Source organism: Topomyia yanbarensis, chromosome 3, assembly GCF_030247195.1.
Source record: "Topomyia yanbarensis strain Yona2022 chromosome 3, ASM3024719v1, whole genome shotgun sequence".
Lineage (NCBI taxonomy): Eukaryota > Metazoa > Arthropoda > Insecta > Diptera > Culicidae > Topomyia > Topomyia yanbarensis.
In genome coordinates, this window is record NC_080672.1 from 102343741 (window position 1) to 102363475 (window position 19735).

A 19735-nucleotide genomic window follows, 5' to 3' on the forward strand; every position below is an offset into this window, starting at 1 on the left:
GAATGAAAGTACCGATACACGATATACGAGCGAACGCAAGCTTCGGGTTTTTGTTTTCAAGTGCGCAAGTGTGCGTGTGATCTTGGCGACCAATCGCGCGCAAAACAAAACGGGACTAGTTTGTCAAGAAAATTTGCTTGATGCGCTTCACAGAAAGCGATCGGTGAACGATACCCCGCAATGATAAAGTCACGCGTGTTTTTTGAGAAGGGCCAATATGCATGCTGTCAAAATTCACTTTGAGAGAAAATTCCTAACGAGCCGTAGCTCGCCGAGAATGGATGTTAATATTTTATAAAAGAGAAAAGTTTTCTCTTTCTTCTGTTGCTGTGATTTATAATCGGCGATTGTCAAAGTCATTGAAAAGGGCCAATAAAAATGACAATCGAGTAAAACGGGTTTGAAATTTTGCGAAGATATTTCAATCCACTATTTCAAAACGAAGATAAATCTTATCCTAGTCCGGTTTATAAAAACAATAGAAAAATTAATATAAAAAATAAACGAAATTAGACAACATTATAAAAATGTCAATGGAATAAACGAAATTTATTTAAACTAACAAATTGAGTGAAATGAATGACTGCACAGAATCAATAAAATCAATAAATTGAAGAAACTGAATAAAATATATGACCCGAATAAATGTATGCAATTAAACAATCGAATAAAATAATGTATAAAATGAATAAAACAAAGAAAATGTATAAAATGAATTCAATGAATAAAATTAATAAATGAATAAAAGGAATGAAGTGAATAAATTGATAAAAAATACCTGTCGAAAAAAAATCCAAACTGAATTATTGTGTCGAAATTTTTAGAAATGTGTCGTTTCTGTGGTTGAAAATTTTCGTGACGATTGCTTTTTGTCACAAAAGACCAAATGCCTACTCCATATATAAGAGTAAGGGGACAAAATTCTGTGATCATGGTATCCTTTATCTAGAATGCATGCCAGAAGGCTCATGCGCAAGGGGAGGGTGCAGCGGACTCAAACCCCGCCTATGAGGGTCTTAAATTGGGTCATTAAGCTATATATAGATTTCCGTTCCATTCGATAAATTTTAGGTCCAATATGCATAATATAACATTATTTAGTAAAAGAATTCTTTGTAATACGTAAAAACAAGTTTTTTGTTTCTTGAAATAAATCTTATGTAAACTTGGCAACCATACATAAGAAAACTGCGGTTGTTTACATCTGGCCTATCAAGACAACACCCAAAAAGAGAAGAAAACTATATGCATTGGATGGTGTTTATGTCAAATAAAAGTAACCCTGTGGGAAAACCGGGAAAACATATATTAAATTCATTTGTCGTGAAATTCGATAAGTCAAATCCTTCTGATAGTGTCAAATCCAGACTGTCAACATATTTCTTTATTTAAAATTTAAATATTATTTTCACGTTTCCTGAGTTGGAAAAAACATTGTTGCAATCACGAAAATCAGCTTTATCGATGTATGTAACAAAAAAAGATTTTTTTCTTATTTAATGACCCAATTACTTAAATAAACATGAAATGTTATTTTAGTTCAGTCAATCTAGGAACAAGTAGACGACGAAATCGTGCGAGGGTGGCTGGAAAGGAATGTAATAGCGTTTTCGTTTTTAGGTGGTGCTACTACGGTGTAGTGCAAAAAAGAGATAGACTGATTACACCCAAGTATGAATGAGTGTAGCACCGATTACAGCGGTGAATTGCGCAGTCAAAAACGAAAATGCCTTTAAGTGATTTGGTAAAAAAACATTAACAATTACATTACAATTAAAAAGCTCTCAATACCTGATTTTTTAAGAAATTGTCCCCATTACTGAGTGTACTGAAAACTTTAACTACATTTTTCTCGAAACTACATTTTTGCGGGGGCAGGAAATATAACTCGAATAAATGATTTTCTATCGTCCTGCAATTTTCCCAGTTGAATGTACAGTGAAAATTGCTTTCTCCAGTGACGTACGCAGGATTTTTAAATGAGCAATTTTGTGTTGATTTTTGACATTTTTAGCGTATTTCTATTAAAAAATGTGCCATTTCGCGGAAAACCAAGCTATCGAAAAAATCCTCCGTGCGTCGCTTTCTATCATTCTAAGGAATCTAAAAAACTTGTTTTAGGCTCTAGATTGAAGATTACGGGTGAGAGATTACCAGCCATGGACCCTTTCCAAAAGAGCTCGTCTGTGGGAAAATACTGTCCAACCGCCATCTTGTGTAAAATATACTTGACAATTTTTTGATTGGTACATCATCAGCCTCGTCCGGTGGATCCACATCGGCTTTGCGCGGCTCCGCTGCATACGTTCACTTGTTAGAGCACTATGTCTTTATTATGTGTGTCATTAACCCTTCCATTCTAAACTTTCTTATAGTGCATAAAGGGATTCAAAACTCTTTTTTCTTGAAAACGGTGAAGTCAACAAACGCGAAAAGATAGGTGCTTCCCTCGCAGTGCTAGAAGCTGCTCAATTTTTACCTTCAAATCTCAGTACAATTATTTACAATAGTTCAATTGCGTCTAAAACGTAGCCAAAGACAGTCTACACACAGATAATTATAAGTTTTATCAGTTTTCAATAATATTGCTATTTCCCGTCGTCAACATAAACTGTCCCTGGCAGCACTGAATCCAATCAACAAATTGGGTCATTAAATGAGAAAAAAACTCTTTTTTTATTACATACATCGATAAAGCTGATTTTCGTGATTGCAACAATGTATTTTTCCTCAGGAAAAGTGAAAATAAAATTTAAATTTAAAATAAAGAAATATGTTGACAGTCTGGATTTGACACTATCAGAAGGATTTGACATTTCGAATTTCACGACAAATGATGCCCTGTCAGAAAAAATGAACACATGTTTTCTCGGTTTTCCCGTAGGGTTATTTTTATTTGACATAAACACCATACAATGAATATAGTTTTTTTTCATTTTAGGTGTTGTCTTGATGGGCCAGATGTAAACAACCGCAGGTTTCCTATGTATGGTTGCTTTATATAAGATTTATTTTAAAAAACAAAAAATCGTTTTTACGTATTATAACGAATTTTTTTTTGAAATGATGTTTTATTATGTATATATGACCTATAATTTATCTATCTTAAAATACGTTTATTTAGGCCCAAATGCTGTAGCTTAACGAGGCCGATAATTCATTTTTTTTATATTACATGTCACATGTTAGTGGGGGAAGGGAAAGCCGAATTTAGGGGCGGCTTGCTCCCCTCTTATGTAAGTAAAGGACAAAGGTAGGAAGTGGGATACATATTGTGTAATTGACATCGTCGTTTGCTGATTGATCATTGTGGCGGATATGCACACTTTGTTGTAGTGTTGTAGTTTCCAGCCTGTAATCGCAGGGGCGAGGGGAGGGTCGATATTTCGGATAATTATTGGCACTCTATATCATCTGCATGTGCGGTATGTCATGATGTTCTGGATAGACGGTTATCAAGAAGAGTGTGCACCGAAGACTCGTGAAGCAATGCCATATTGTAGATACAGGGATAGGTTGGTGAGATTCTACTGTGAATGAGAGAGGGTAAAATGTATTAAACTTGGACATCAATGGTTTTCAAAAAGATATAGATAAGAAAAATATAGGGGTGGTCACGGCTTGCCAGGACGTCCCGGACTGGCACATAGGGTGATCTACCTCGGGCCCGAAGGGAATCTATTAGTTGGGACCTGGCAACACAGTACTCTGCGCACAGCCAAACAACATGCTCGATGTCGTGATAGCCGTTCTCACAAACACAATGATTATTTTCAGCAAGCCCTATACGACGGAGATGCGCGTCAAACGAGTAATGGTTGGACATGATCCTTGACATCGTACGAATAAAGTCCCGGTTCACATCCAACCCCTTAAACCAAGCATTCGTTGATACCTTCGGGATAATGGTATGTAGCCACCGTCCCAGATGCCCATTGCTCCATGAGGTTTGCCAACTATCGAGCGTCCTCTGACGAGAGATACTGAAAAATTCGTTGAAGCAAATTGGTCTTTCGTAAGTGTCGCCTTCTAATGCGCCCACCTTGGCTAAAGAGTCCGCCTTCTCATTGCCCGCAATAGAACAATGTGACGGGACCCAAACCAAGGTAATCTGGTAAGATTTTTCAGATAAAGCACTCAGATATTCCCGTATTTTCCCCAGGAAATACGGTGAGTGCTTTCCAGGCTTCGCCGCACGGATGGCCTCAATGGAGCTGAGACTATCCGAAACGATGAAGTAATGGTCTGAGGGCAGGGTGTCAATGATCCCGAGAGTATACTGAATGGCAGCTAATTCTGCGACGTAAATTGAAGCAGGATCATTGAGTTTGAATGAGGCAGCAAGATTTTCGTTGAAGATACCGAAGCCTGTGGACCCGTCGAGAATTGATCCGTCAGTGTAGAACATTTTGGCGCAGTCGACTTGATGGTATTTGTTATAGAAAATATTTGGGACCACTTGTGGGCGAATATGATCCGGAATTCCACAAATCTCTTCCTTCATGGATGTATCGAAAAATACAGTTGGATCAGAAGTATCTAAGAGATGAGCACGGTTGACGTTATATGTAGATGAATTGATGTTCTGTGCCATGTAATCGAAGTACAAGGACATGAATCGGGTCTGAGAATTAAGCTCGACAAGCCTTTCGCAATTTGCAATCACCAATGGGTTCAGAATATCGCATCGAATGAGCAATCGATATGAGAGGTCCCAGAATCGATTTTTCAGCGGAAGAACGCCCGCCAGCACTTCGAGACTCATCGTATGGGTCGAGTGCATGCAACCCAAGGCAATACGCAAGCAACGATACTGGATTCGCTCCAGTTTGATGAAGTGTATGTTCGCAGCGGAGCGAAAGCAGAAACATCCGTACTCCAACACTGATAATATCGTTGTTTGGTACAACCTGATTAGGTCTCCTGGATGGGCACCCCACCATGTTCCAGTTATTGTACGGAAAAAGTTGATCCTTTGTTGGCACTTCTGTTTCAGATACCTAATGTGACATCCCCAGGTACCTTTAGAGTCGAACCATACCCCGAGATATTTGAATGTTGAAGCCTGAGCAATAGTTTGATCCATTAATTGAAGCTGTAGTTGCGCTGGTTCACGCTTTCTAGAAAATACGACTAGGTCAGTTTTCTCCGTGGAGAACTCGATACCCAGTTGGAGAGCCCATGCAGACAAATTGTCCAAGGTATCTTGCAGTGGTCCTTGCAAGTCGACGGCTTTAGGACCTGTAATAGAGACCACACCGTCATCTGCAAGCTGCCTTAGCGTGCAGGAATTGACAAGACATTCGTCAATGTCATTCACGTAAAAATTGTAGAGGAGAGGGCTTAGACATGAGCCCTGGGGAAGGCCCATGTAGCTAAATCGTGATGTCGATAAATCGCCATGCGAGAAATGCATTTGTTTTTCAGACAACAGGTTTAGCAAAAAGTTATTTAAAATTGGCGAAAGACCATGCTGGTGCAACTTCTCATAAAGAATGTTGATCGAAACTGAATCGAAAGCCCCCTTAATATCCAAGAATACTGATGCCATCTGCTCTTTGTTAGCATATGCCATTTGAATTTCTGTTGAGAGCAACGCAAGGCAATCGTTCGTCCCTTTGCCTTTGCGGAAGCCAAATTGTGTATCTGACAGTAAGCCATTTGTTTCGACCCAATTGTCGAGCCGAAACAGGATCATTTTCTCGAACAACTTCCGGATACAGGACAGCATTGCGATCGGACGATACGAATTGTGGTCGGAGGCTGGTTTTCCTGGTTTTTGGATGGCGATGACCCTCACCTGTCTCCAGTCATGTGGGACAATGTTACCCTCAAGAAACCTATTAAATAAATTCAACAAGCGTCTTTTGGCAGAGTCTGGCAGATTCTTCAATAAGTTGAATTTAATTCTATCTGGCCCCGGGGCTTTATTGTTACATGATAAGAGAGCAAGTGAGAACTCCACCATCGTAAACGGTGTTTCGTTCGCGGTATTGTAAGGCGACGCGGCGCGGTAGATTTTCTGTGCCGGGGCGGAATCCGGACAAACCTTCTTGGCGAAATCGAATATCCAACGGTTTGAATATTCCACGCTCTCGTTAGTACTGTTTCGGTTTCGCATACGTCGGGCCGTGCCCCAAAGAGTGCTCATCGATGTTTCTCTTGTTAACCCGTCGACAAACCGGCGCCAGTAACTGCGTTTCTTAGCTTTCATTAAATTTTTCATTCGCTTTTCTAATATCGCGTACACTCGATAACTAGCAACTAACTCGTCGTTCCGGAAAGTTTTATACGCGGCAGCTTTCTCCGCGTACACGTCTGAGCACTCTTTGTCCCACCACGGGTTGGGAGAACGTTTTTGGGTGTTCACGTCGGGTACTCGTTTCGTCTGAGTTTGAATCGCGCTATCGAGAATCGAGTTGGACAAAAACTTATATTCTTCCTCCGGGGGAAGTATCTGTGTTGAATCGATAGTTTTGGATATCTCAGCAGCGTAGCTCTTCCAATCAATGTTTCGTGTGAGGTCATAGGGAACATTGATTGGTGTCGATGGTCTTGAACCAGTGGTGATTGCAATTACAATTGGTAAGTGGTCACTACCGTGGGGATCAGATATTACCTTCCACTTGCAATCTAACCGTAGTGATGTCGAGCATAAAGATATGTCCAGTGCACTTGCTTGCGCAGGTGGTCTAGGAATTCGTGTCATTTCCCCTGTGTTCAGAATTGTCATATTGAAGTTGTCACAAAGGTCTTGAATTGTCGAAGATCGATTATCGTCGTATAGACAGCCCCACCCCGTACCGTGAGAGTTAAAGTCTCCAAGAAGCAGGCGGGGCGAGGGAAGGTGTTCAATCACGTTGGAGAATCTTCGATATCCCATCATGGCCCTAGGAGGAATGTAAATAGAAGCAATGCAAAGATCTTTGCCTTTGATTGTTGTTTGACAAGCGACAACTTCAATGCCTGGCGTCGAAGGGAGGTTGATTCGATTGAAGGAGTAGCACTTTTTGATCCCTAAAAGTACCCCCCCATATGAGTCTTCTCGATCCAAGCGGATAATGTTAAAATCGTGGAAGTTGAGGTTTATATTAGAAGTTAGCCATGTTTCACATAGGGAAAATGCATCACAATGATTGTAATTTAGCAAGTGTTTTAATGAATCAATTTTGGGGATAATACTTCTGCAGTTCCACTGTAAAACAGTGATCAGATCCCTGATTCCGTCTAATAAGTTAGCCATCGAAGGATACGATCGCTGTAAGGAGGGGCCATTGTTCAGTCAACTGTTTTAAAAATGTTCTTACTGTTGGTAGAATAGCAACCAGCAAGCTTTTCATAGGATCGGTAATGTTGAAAGCTGTGAATATCCAGTCCACAATGTCAGAAAATTTAAGGAATCCCGTTTTAGGTTGAGTTTCTGACTGTAAAATTGGAGCACTTGGGATTTTTGGTGCCCCGGGGAGTGCTGGGAACTCCTGGTTGTATCTCAATTTCCCAAAACCAGGAGGTATTATCTTCGGATTTGTACCAGCCCTTCCAGTTGATGAATTATTTTTATTTTGTACCCTTGTTTGGGACAACCTAGGACCCTTACGAGGAAGTTCAGGTGAGTTTTGATTAGGTCTTTTCCTAGAGTTTCCAAGCGGAGCCAAAGAATGCCCCTCGCAAGGGTCGTTAGAGGCGTTATCGTCAGTTGGCAAGAGAGCGAATGGGTTTTCGGAGATAAGTGGAACAGCTCTTTTAAGCATTTCTGCGTAAGAGCGTCTGGAGCGATCTTTGGCGGATCGCTTCAGTTTATCCGCGCGAAGTTTGTACGTTGGGCATGTCAAAAGTGCATGCGGATTCTCCCCACAGTAAACACACTTCTCAGCAGGGCTACTGCAAGTATCATCCGCATGGCGTTCCCCACATTTACCGCACCGTTGCTTGTTGCTACAGTAGGTGGCCGTGTGACCTAGCTGCTTGCAATTGGAACAATTCATGACCCGCGGTACAAACAGGCGTACAGGTAGACGAGCTCCTCCCACTTCAACGTAGCTCGGAAGTGCAGATCCGGCGAAGGTTACGCGAAACGAGTCTGATGGATAGTAATTACCATCTTCGATGGACTTTGAGTGCAATTGCTTGCACTCCAAAATCTTAACTGATTGAAGGTTAGGGTCCTTAAAGCGGCCAGCCCCATCATTCATCAGATCATCGACAGTTAGACCCGCATCACTTACCACACCGTCGATCTCCACATCACGAGAAGGGATGTAGACGCGATACTCCAGCGTAAAGAGGCTATTTCTAACGATATCATTGGCCTGTTTCAAGTCAGTAACGACTACGCGCAGTTTGTCTGACTGAACCTTTTTAATCTCGGTTACGGCCGAGTAACGTTTTGTCAGCTCCCGTGCAACAGTTATGCTGTTTAACGGTTTATTTTTGGGCCGAAAGTATACCACCCAAGGACCAGCGGATCCATCCTGGTAAACCTTGACTCGGGGGGGCTGTGAGACATTGGGGGAAAGTGGGGGAAGTGGATCGACCATAACATTATCTGTCTCAGTATCAGATATACGTTCTTCTTCTTCATAATATTCCTCTTCGGAGGGTGATCCTTCTGTTTGTTCCATTTTGTTGCGGGAGCAACACGCTCGACCGCACTGTTTAACTTAAATCAAAATAAAAAATCAAAAGCAATAAAAAGAAAAAAATCGATAAGAAAAGTAAAAAACGAAACACTTCACCAGTTGGTTCCTGACGAGCTGGTAGGTGAATTGATCCTTCGTTTGTTTTATTCGTCACCCGCGTGACCTTCACACATTAGAGCTGATATAGCTCGTCTAAACAAAGCCGTCTTTCAGGCAAGAAAAATGTTTAGTAACGCACTTCACTGCACTACTTTAACTGATATCGCAGGTAACAATTATCACTCGCGGGACTGTTTATTAGTAATGCTTTACTGCAGCCTCTGCCACAGCAAGCACCTTCGTACCACCGAAAAAACTAAACCACACCGGAGAGAACAAAAAGCACTTGTTTCCCGGTACAAAGTTGGGTTACGAATGACCTATAATTTATCGAATGGAATGGGAAACTGTATATAGCTTAATTGCAATAACTGCAGTTCTAAAGTCGATCCATATGTAAATGTTAATACTCAAATGAAAGGCAATAGTTACATTTATTAGTTTATTTGTTTTTGTGAGCAAATCTTGCCTCAATCAAAAGTTATAGCTGTTCAAAAACGTTGTTGTCCGCAAACACCATGGGCATGAAGGGGTTAAGCGCAACTTATTTTTCAGTTTATCAAACTTTGGTCACAGAGAACAGACATATAAGCTAGAACAAACTTTCCCGAAAAACCTGTGTAATCATTTAAATGAATATATGTTGAAAATCACCATCGCATACAGGTTTGCATGCGTGAGTCATCATTGCATCCAAGTTTGCATACAAGTCCCGTATAGCGATTGCTGGCCGATCGAAGCGCGGACCAGTGGCAAGTTGCTACTTGCTGTTGTCATTTCAAAGCGACAGTTTAATTTCTTACATAAGTTGAAAATTTTACTTGTATGTCAGTTCTCTGTGCTTTGGTGGAATGAATTACATTTTTGCTCTCGGATTCTGTTTATTTGGCAAAAAAACACATTAAAATGGACCTCTTTCACTAAAGTCTCTCAATTAGCTTACTAGCAAATACAAATACATATTTGTAATTTGATTTTCAGATTGTTAAACGTTGAAAATCTACTTAACTGCGCTCAAGCTATTTTGCATCGATTTCGGTACTTCCAAACGTTCGTTAAATACCTGATGATCGCTAATGGCACTTGTAAATGTTTACACACTTTTGAATGACTGTTTTTATTGTGCCTATTAGAACAAAAAATCCCGTTTTTGAAAATTTTGTGTTTTGTTTTAGTGAAACGATTAATGTAAATTTGCCGTGCACGTTTTGAATTTGGATTGCGTTCATAGCTTCAAACGTCTTATTTTATTTGACAGCTATATCCATTGAATTTGATTATTATTGTTTTGTGTTTTTCTTTCAATCCTTTTCTCAATCGATCGGAACTTGTTTTTATTAATTTCTTCTGTTGGTTTTGTGTAAAACCCTTTCCCATCATGGAACCATCCAGTACGGCGACGTCAACCACTATGGAAAAACCAGCAGCGAAGACTTTCGCCGAAAAACACGCGGAACGGATGGAGCGCTTGCGAAAATTGCACATGCAGCGGAACGAAGCACGGAACTCTAACCACCAGGAAGTAGTCGCCGAGGACGAACGGAAAAAGCTTCCGACCAACTGGGAGGCACGGAAGCGACAAGCCGACTGGCTTATCGATGACAGCAAAGCAAAGGCGGAAGCAGAAGCCAAAGGATTGGATTATAATCGAGTTAAAATGATGAAAATTTCTGCAGCTGAAGCGGACAGATTCGACAAGCTGAAAGCGAAGAAAAGGAATGCTGATCCGGGATTTTCTGACTATGAAGCTCAGACAGCCAGGCAGTACAACCGGCTTATTAAAACCATGGAGCCAAGGGATTTGGTGAAGTATGAGGAGCAGAAGGAAAAGTATGGTGATGCGTTTTATGGAGGGCCGAATGTGGTATTGCAGGGAATGCATAAAGACTCACCGAAGGCTGTGGATAAAATGGTAAAAGATTTGGAGCAGCAAATTGATAAAAGGAAGAAGTTCTCACGTAGAAGAACACACAATGACGATGCCGATATTGATTACATCAATGAAAAGAATGCTCGGTTTAACAAGAAGCTGGAACGGTTTTATGGAGAGCACACGACAGAGATTAAGCAGAATTTGGAACGGGGAACGGCGATCTAAAAAGATGTTTTATTTTTATCTAAAATATTTCTCGTAAATCATGTAACGGGAGAAGCTTGCAAATGTAATGGGGTAATACATGTTCACCTATTGTAAAAAGTTTCCCAGTGTGTCATTTAACTGCTATACAATAAAATGATGCCCAACTGAGTTTTGTGTTTCTACGTCCCATGTGCGCTTAATTAGTAGTTTCTGCTCATACATAGACCTGTTCGGTGTACACTGAAGGTTATCTGAATCCTAAAGTTGCTTTTACAAGAACGATTTGGATTTTTTTTTGAAAAGTGCTATCCTACTATGGTCTATGGTTATTCCATATAGTTGATAATGGCAGAAGTTGATTTGCATGACAGCAATACAAACCAAAATTTGATCGTTGTTTTCAGCATACTTTTCAGAAGCTAAAATTTTTAGTAATAAAAAATGTCGAAAGTTCAGGCAAATACAAATATGTAATAATAACTTGTATTTCGCTCAGTTATTTGAAATTGACAGTTTTACAAATTCCGAATTTCAAATTGCCAATTACAGAATTTTCAGCATTCTAGTTCCTAATACTGTGGAGGCGAGCAGTGTAGTGTAGTTGGTAAAACAATTGCTTTGCACACAGTACACCTGGATTCGTTTCCAAATCTATAAGGTGGCCAAATGGCTCTAAGGTTAAAACGTCTGTAATTACAAGTTGACGAGGAGAAATACGATAAAAGTTAAGATTTCTTATATCCTAAACTGTAACTAATCTAAGCCACCACTATTGGGGCCAAAGGGTCTGTTGGTGTAGATACAACATCAAATTTTGAGTATTTCCTTAAATATTTATGTAATAGATTTTTTGTAATATTTAATAATTGAATAAAAAACTGAGAATTCAGTAATGGTGCTGTCAATTTGACAGTTTGAACGATTTGTAATTATTTTTTTAAGAAATTGTAACCATATTCCTAGTTGAACATTATCGGTCTTAGCAAAGATTTTGACCACATGGGTTAACATCAACAGCACGTAACGTGTGAATGGGCACGCGAGAAACGGATTAAATTTTTTTTCTGAGATGCGCGAAAAAAAAAACAGATTGGAAACCTTTCATTCCGTTATTAAAAGCTAGCAGTGATACCAAATAATGGCTGGTTTGCATCGGCTGACTCAAAAATTTGACAGTTGCGCTGGCTCAATATGGCGTCATCGCATATTTCTTCCTAGAGGATGACTAAACTCACCTACCAAACGAAATGGCAAGAATGGCGTACCTGGTGATGATATTTCAACTACATTTTATTATTATTATTATATTGTCTTCGAATTAATAAATTTTCGTACAGACTGAAATACTATACTAACTTAAACCTATTTTCACTTTGAACATTTCTCTACTTAAGTTAAAGTCGGAATGATAAAAAACGCTATTGAAGAGCTGACAGCAAACATCCACCGGGTTATTCTGGCCGTACTGCGTGCGATGAGTAGAGCGCCAAAAGAAGTCCATTCTCCGCAGAGACCTACCAGGAACGTTGAAGTCCAGCTTAGCGAGAAGCAGAGGGCAGTCAATGTTGTCAGCGAGAAGATCGAACACAAAAAGTCGCTGCAGAAAAACTCTCCTGTTTCGTAGCGTAGGCAGGTTGATAAGAGCACAATGATGCTCATACGGTGGTAGTTCAAATCGATTTCGCCAGGGAAGCCGTCGAAGGGCATACCGGACGAAGCTCTTTTGCACCCGTTCTATGCGATTAATGTGTACGGTATGATACGGGGCCCAAACGATAACTCCTTACTCTAGAATGCTGCGTACCAGACTGATGTACAGTGCCTTCAGGCAGTAGATGTCGTTGAAATCTTGGGTGTTTCGTTTGATGAGTCCTAGTACTGCAAAGGCTTTAGCAGTAACTGCATTGAAGTGTTCGATGAAACGTAGCTTACGGTCAAGTATAACACCAAGGTCCTTGATTGATGAAACTCGTTTTACTGGGGCAGCGCTCACTGCATACTCAAACGTAATTGGCGAGAGTGTTCGTGTAAATGTGATTATGTTGCATTTCTGAATGTTTATAGTCATTCCGTTTCTATCACACCAACTCATGATCCTATCTATGTCCATCTGAAGTGCACAACAATCTACCAGAGTTGTTATGATGCGATAAATTTTCAGATCATCTGCGTACATCACCTTACACGATGTCAATTCGCTGCAAATGTCATTCACAAAGAGCACGAAGAGAAGAGGTCCAAGGTGACTCCCTTGAGGTACACCCGATGTGATGTCGAATGGGTCTGAAAGTACAGTTCCAAGTCGCACAGATGCACTGCGGTTTGTAAGGTACGAGAAGATCCAATTAGTCACCCAGTCCGGAAATCCGATTCGCCTCAACTTTTCAACAGCTAGCTGATGAGGAAGGCGATCGAAGGCTTTGGAGAAATCTACATACACTGCATCAATTTGTTGTCGTTTCTCTAATTTATCAATCAGCGTTGACACATAGCTCATTAAGTTCGTCGTTGTTGAGCGCTTTCTAACAAACCCATGCTGATCTGTAGTGATGATGTGTTTTACTGCAGGGTAGAGAATATCTAACAGCATACTTTCAAAAACTTTTGGGAGGCAGCTCAGGATTGAAATTCCTCTGTAATTTATGACGTCATGGACGTTACCGGCTTTATGAATTGGTGTTATTTGACTAGGCCTTTATTTTTTACACAACTTTTACTTGCGAGATAGACGTCTGTTCTCTGTGTTACAATGTATAAGATACTTTAGGGCATGTTCAGGAGTGTTTCAGTTCTATAGATTTATAATTTTGACAGTTTTATTGGCATTTTGCTGCAAAGCTCAATTACCTGCTGCGACATCTACGAATTAATATTATAAACAAGATAAGGTGGATGTTTATGCGTTTTTCATTTCTACAATAAGTAATTTGATTAATTTTTTAATGTTTTTCCGTAAATATGCATCAATATAGTAAATAATGCACGGTTAAATAAAACAACCTGCAGAAAAGTTCTTTTAACTTACTTTTGAGTTGTGCGTCGCTTTCGCACTTATTAGTGTTGTCAAAAACAAAACGAGAGGTTCGACTCAGTCGAGATCTTCCGTGGAGGAAGGTACTTTTGAGTTGTTTGGGGTGAACTCAAAATTAGGTAAATTCAACTTAAATTTGAGTATAAAAAACCTATCAATGAGTTGTAATTTTTGCCGTGGTTAAATGGAAACTACCTTCAACACGGTTTACCTAATTTTAAGTTCCCCCACGATACCACGAGATTGAGTCAAAGGTATTCAATTTTAGGTAGTTTTTTGTTTCCGTGTGGACTCAGAGGGGAAGAAAAACAATTTGGAAGTTAATGATAAACGTTTCTAGTAGATGTGTATGTGAAAAATGTGTATATTGTGCTTCTAGGTCAGGGTTCACAACCGCCCGAGTTAAGAATATTTCTCGACAAACATATGATTACGGCCTAAAAGCCAACTGTCAAAATCCACTTTGAATGGAAATTCCAGACAAACCGTTACTAGTCGACCACAGTTCACAACAGTTTATGAAAGAGAAAACTTTTCTCTTTCTTTTACTACCAACATCTGTGATTGGCGTGTAACGGTTTGTCCGGAATTTCCATTCAAAGTTGATTTTGACAGTTGGCTTTTAGGCCGTAATCACATGTTTGTAGAGATTTAAACAACCAATCAAAGCGTAACCAGTATAAATTCAAGACAAGACAAGAATTAGCTCTTATTTCGAAACATACACAACTTTGTACGAAGTGGTTTTATACCGGTTCAGAAAGAAAAATATAAAAATATGCTATATTATCCCTGTTTTGCATAATACATCTATTACCATCTTGAATGAAATTAGTCTTCTTCCACTTCACTTTCATGTTTTTATACAACTAAGGTCAATTTTCTTCAAAATGCAAAAATTACGTAAACTTTTAAAGATTTGCTACTGATCTGACAGTTTATTCGCAAAACATCCACCCCAAGCATGTAGCGCCTCCTACATATATTTTCTGCGTAAAGATGCCAATAATATAAAACTGAACATTTTGAAACTAGAATTGGCTGTCCCCAGCAGCGGTTTTAGCGGATGTTCTATTCAGTTTAAAATTCAAGTCTCGCCATACCTTCAGCGTTATTGCATTCAAATTTATTTTTTCTCAATCTATCGTGTCTAAGTGTCTGTGCTGAAAACTTTCCATGTATGTAAAACACAGTTCTAAACGTGTTTTAAAATCAGCAACAAATAGAACGGCGTCGCATAAGTTTTGAATTTTAAAACAAAACTGTTTGAAATTATAAAACAAAACGCTCTGCTGGGGTTGTGAATGTTTCAGTTCCAGTTCTACTTTAAAACTCCTATAGGAGTTGTATATATGCAAAATAAAACGCTTCTGAACATGCCCTTATGGGTTGCGCGGCTCAGTATAGGAGAAAAAATTCAATGGCGCTAGTTCGAAGTTACGATTCTTTACTGCAACCAGAATACCATCGGATCAATATCAAAAACATGCACCAATAATTTTAAGCGCAGCAAAATTTGCAAGCGCGTTTTTACTAGAAAAACTCTAGAAAGAGAACTGCGGAGACTCCATTTTGGGTCGATTGGATTCGCGTTTAGCTGTCAAAAAACGAATCCAATCGAACATTGCCTATCCTTATAACATTGGACGTGTTGCCATACAATGCCGGGGCATACGTTGCCAAAAATGCTGTTTTTTTCTCCGCAGTTCTCTTACTATGAGTTTTTCTAGTTTTTACACGAAATAATGTGCAAAGCATTTTATTCGGACAGGCCCTTTAAAATTTTGCTCGCTAGACGTCTTAGTAAGACGTCATCGAATATTATTTTCACTGGGTACGTATCTGTCACCAATACGTGATGTTTTCCGCACGTTGAACACACTGCGTTTCACGTTTTCTGAATGCTGATGATCTCGGTGTGACAGATACAGATCGACTAGTCCCGAAGGTTGCCGAACAGTCTAGAATCATTCCGCAGCGCAGTCTGAAGGTATTAAGGTAGTTTGTTCTGCCAGACAAATAGGAAATTCACGAGAGTAGTTAACAGTAATATAAAATATAAAAAGGGATATTCGATACGTACAACAGTTACTCGAAAAGTATAAACTTTTGTCAATTTATTACGTGTGGTTCTGTATCCATAAGAGTAGCAAACAAACTAGACAACTGGTGAGACGGACTAACCTCAAATCAATAAAGGGTTAACTTGAAGGTATACTATTGCAGAGAATGGCCAAGTGGGGCGAAGGAGATCCTCGTTGGATTGTGGAGGAACGGCCGGATGCAACGAATGTAAACAACTGGCACTGGACGGAGAAAAATGCTACCCCGTGGTCTAAGGATAAGCTAACTGCCTTGCTTCAAGGCTACGTCATCAGAGGCTCTGGCCAAGAGTGTAAAATCGTTGAAATCGAAAAGTTGGACGGGGAAGCAACGGCCAACAATCGGAAAGGAAAGTTAATCTTTTTCTACGAATGGAACATTGTTCTTAAATGGAAAGGAACGATCGATGATGAGGATGTTACTGGGAAGGTCACCATTCCGAATCTCTCGGAGGAAAATGATATCGACGAGATTGAACTGACGGTCACAGTGGACGCTTCGAATAACGCTTCGGAGAAGCTGAAAGTTTTTATGTATAATATTGGACGTGACAAGCTTCGGAAACAGCTAGAAGCGTATGTTGAAACGTTAAAGCAAGACTTTGCCAAAGGACTTATTTTGCCGAAAAAAGGCGAGGAAAACGGAAACCCGCCTGTGAAGCCTGATAAGGAAATTGTGTTTGCGAGCGGTTTCAATAAACAGAAAATTGAGCTACAGACTGTGATTAGTGATGATAAAAAAGTCGGCTGCCAGCTGGACGTAAAAACGTTGGAAACCGTGGAACGTTTTCAATGCCGGGCTAACGAGCTTTACGACGCTCTTACCCGAACAGATATGGTGACTGCGTTTACTCGAGGCCATGTCAAGTTGGATCTCTTTAAAGGCGGAGAGTATGTGTAGCAGAAAAAAATCATTAGTTATAGCTATTTTTAATGGTTTTTTTCATTTTCTAGATTCGTCTATTTCGGAGGAAATGTCAGTGGCGCATTTGACGAAATCGTCCCCAATGAGAAGATCACACAGACATGGCGACTGAAACAGTGGCCTTCCGGGCATTTTTCAAATGTTGTGATGGAACTAAAACAAATGGTGAGTCTAAATGTACAAAACCGTTCCCAGTGTAGTTTCAAAAACTTCTTTCAATTCTAGGAGGATCACACGGAACTGAAATTAACGCAAACGCTTATTCCTGCGGCCGAGTTCGAAGCAACCAAAGCCAACTGGAGCCGCTACTACTGGGACAGTATTCGGTCGGCGTTCGGGTTCGGAACGTTTTTGTGTTAACGAATCACCTCGAAGGACCGCGGGTTGCGACCGTGACATTTTTCATACTTTATGTGCATCTTCTGTAAAGTCGAAAAATAGAACAAACAACCGGAATAAGCATAAAAATATCGATAGATTCATGAAAGTAATGTTTCTTTTGATGAGTGATATCGGGAAATGATCAGATGTTATTAGAATTGGTAATAGCCCATCGGATATAGTTCTCAGTGTATAACAACAATTGATCAACAATTCTCGCGTTTTTTTTTCTGTAAACGACCAATAAGACTTTGACAGTTGCAATTTGAAAGCGAATTGCAAACGAAATCTTACACGCCGAGTAGATGTTAACGATTAACAAAGGAAAAGTGTTGTGCTTCGTTTGCTGCTGTGAATTTCCCGTCAAAGGGCAATGGGCCAAAGTTTTATTGGCGCTTTTAAAAAAATGCACCAATTATACTTTCTGTTTTTGTCAATATTTTGTTTAGTTTAATTCCAATCCTTTACGCAAAAAAAAAATCTACACATGAAATCAGTAGTTCTTTGCAAAGTTAATATTTATTTAGAATAACACGTTGAAAGCTAAGGAAAAGTGGCTCCAAACACGCTGCTATTGCAAGTTTGCTGTAGAAATGTGTATGATCGAAATACATCAAATTATCCTGTACACAATAATGTTATTTATCCATCGGAAAGAAACTGTCTATTGCCGAGATCTATATTCTGATTCCTGGGCCAATATATTCTGATTCCTGGGCCCTATTCTCACAGTCACGTCACTTAGTGACTAGAAGAAAAATTCCTTCTAGTCACTAGGTGACGTAACTTTGAGAATAGGGCCCTCTATTCAATCCCATCCGTATTCTTTCTGTCTAGTTTCTGCGGCTTTAGGCTTGGGTATGGGGTCGTGTGGTTCTCACCTCAGAACGATCAAAGCTGTACAGTCGTGATTCGCTGGTTGGTCATTTTTTAACTGGGCCGCTTTTTAGTTGGACCAAATTTACTTTGACGACCTATCTATCAATCATTTACACTACTAACGTCTTCTTTCGAGTTTTTTTTGACATCTGTCGGTCCAACTAGCGAATCAAAATCGTTAGCTGGAATGCCAAAGAGTCATTAAAGGGCACGATGTTTTGACAGGGCTAAATTTCGATAATCTTTCCGCAAAGGTAGTCAACTGAAAATCATGAGAACCAAAGTAATCAAAGAGGAAGGTCTTCAACTTTTCTGGAGTTTAGACGATGCGGCATTAAGCATTGTCTCGAAGCAAAAATTCAGGTCGAATTATGGTTTCGGGATCATTAATGTTCTAAAGCGCAAAGTTTCAAAACAATAACGATTTGTAACGTATGCAGCTATAGTTTAAGCCATATTGTAGGATATAAGTTCGATGCCAATTGTTTCCCACACTAAAGCACAAAGGTTACTACAAATATCTCTACGAGGGTGTTCTCAATATTCCTTGGGGTGTTGATATATCCGCTGCTTGAATAAATATTTAAGATCCCTCCGGGGGTTGGACGTTTTATTTCTGCTATTGTAGCAACAGCAGATCGTTTAATTGTTGTGTCGTGATTTTCCTTACCTCTAACCTTACCACTTCCCAATCCTTCCGATCAAGGGAAATGATGAAAAAAACAGATCATGGCAAGGCACAAATCTCCGATCAACACGAAGAACGTGCCATTTGAGCCAGTTGCTACTGATTCCTTGTTCCTGATGCTTCTATCATTTGGTCGGTGTTAAGTCAGACCGGACTAAGTGACAAAATATTGATTTCGAGAAAAACGAGTTTAAAGTTTGAATCGCAGCATCCTTTACATAATGATTGGAAATTAATTTTTGCCATAATTCTTGTTTATTATTACATATATCAAATCTGGCAAAAGTCGAATGCAGCTGACGAAATTCTTTATCCAGTGCTATCATTATCTCATTTTTTGATCTTTCGCGACTTAGTCCGGTCTGACTTAACACCGACCATTTGTTCATGGTGAGGAAAAGCTCACCTTATTGGAATAAAAAAACTCAGTTTGTTTACATTTGCTTGTTATGACGTTTTGAATGAAATCTCTAGAATTGTGGTATTCTGCCGAAAACAAGAAAAAGACGGTAGTGGCGACAAGTCTTTTATGAAGGACTACAGCGTCCACAATGTTGAGGTCGACGGTTTGTGGTAATCGATTCGATTTTTCACAAATCTTGGATTAGGAAGTGTGACTCTGATGATCCCCGATTTACTGCTCCTAAAAACTGTTGGCAGATGAGATTCCTTGCCAGGCCAGGTCCTTCGAGAGGCGTGGCGGGCCCCGGGACTTAAAATACTGACGGGCCCTCCTATAGATAACTTTTTATTTGAATATCCATTAAGATAATAAATTGTACGGTTTTGGTTTTCACATCAAACCATACAAATCGTTTGTTAGATACTAATAAATAAAAAGAAATAAACAAATAAAGAGTGTGTAGATAATCATTGCGATGGCTTAAAACTTGCGTAACTTTTCTCATACT

General features: G+C 39.7%; 2 protein-coding genes across 2 annotated transcripts; both read left to right on the forward strand.

Moving 5' to 3' along the window:
* Window positions 1-10017: 10017 nt before the first annotated feature.
* LOC131691948 (pre-mRNA-splicing factor Syf2) lies at window positions 10018-10986 on the forward strand. Its single transcript, XM_058978729.1, has one exon. It carries the CDS (start codon window positions 10117-10119, stop codon window positions 10834-10836), a length of 720 nt encoding a protein of 239 aa, XP_058834712.1. The 5' UTR covers window positions 10018-10116; the 3' UTR covers window positions 10837-10986.
* Window positions 10987-15748: 4762 nt separating this feature from the next.
* On the forward strand, window positions 15749-17893 carry LOC131691365 (activator of 90 kDa heat shock protein ATPase homolog 1). Its single transcript, XM_058977689.1, has 4 exons — window positions 15749-16018; window positions 16076-16842; window positions 16906-17041; window positions 17102-17893. The coding sequence occupies exons 2-4, from the start codon at window positions 16079-16081 to the stop codon at window positions 17234-17236; spliced, it is 1035 nt and encodes a 344-aa protein (XP_058833672.1). The 5' UTR covers window positions 15749-16018; window positions 16076-16078; the 3' UTR covers window positions 17237-17893.
* The last annotated feature ends 1842 nt before the right edge of the window (window positions 17894-19735 follow it).

What these genes read in the sequence shown, in the direction of transcription:
- LOC131691948 (XM_058978729.1), top strand. Translation starts at nt 10,117, where the DNA reads ATGGAACCATCCAGTACGGCGACGTCAACCACTATGGAAAAACCAGCA.
- LOC131691365 (XM_058977689.1), top strand. Translation starts at nt 16,079, where the DNA reads ATGGCCAAGTGGGGCGAAGGAGATCCTCGTTGGATTGTGGAGGAACGG. An exon ending in GATCTCTTTAAAGGCGGAGA is followed by an intron (nt 16,843 to 16,905) that starts GTATGTGTAGCA and finishes TTCATTTTCTAG; the next exon opens with ATTCGTCTATTTCGGAGGAA. An exon ending in TGATGGAACTAAAACAAATG is followed by an intron (nt 17,042 to 17,101) that starts GTGAGTCTAAAT and finishes TTTCAATTCTAG; the next exon opens with GAGGATCACACGGAACTGAA.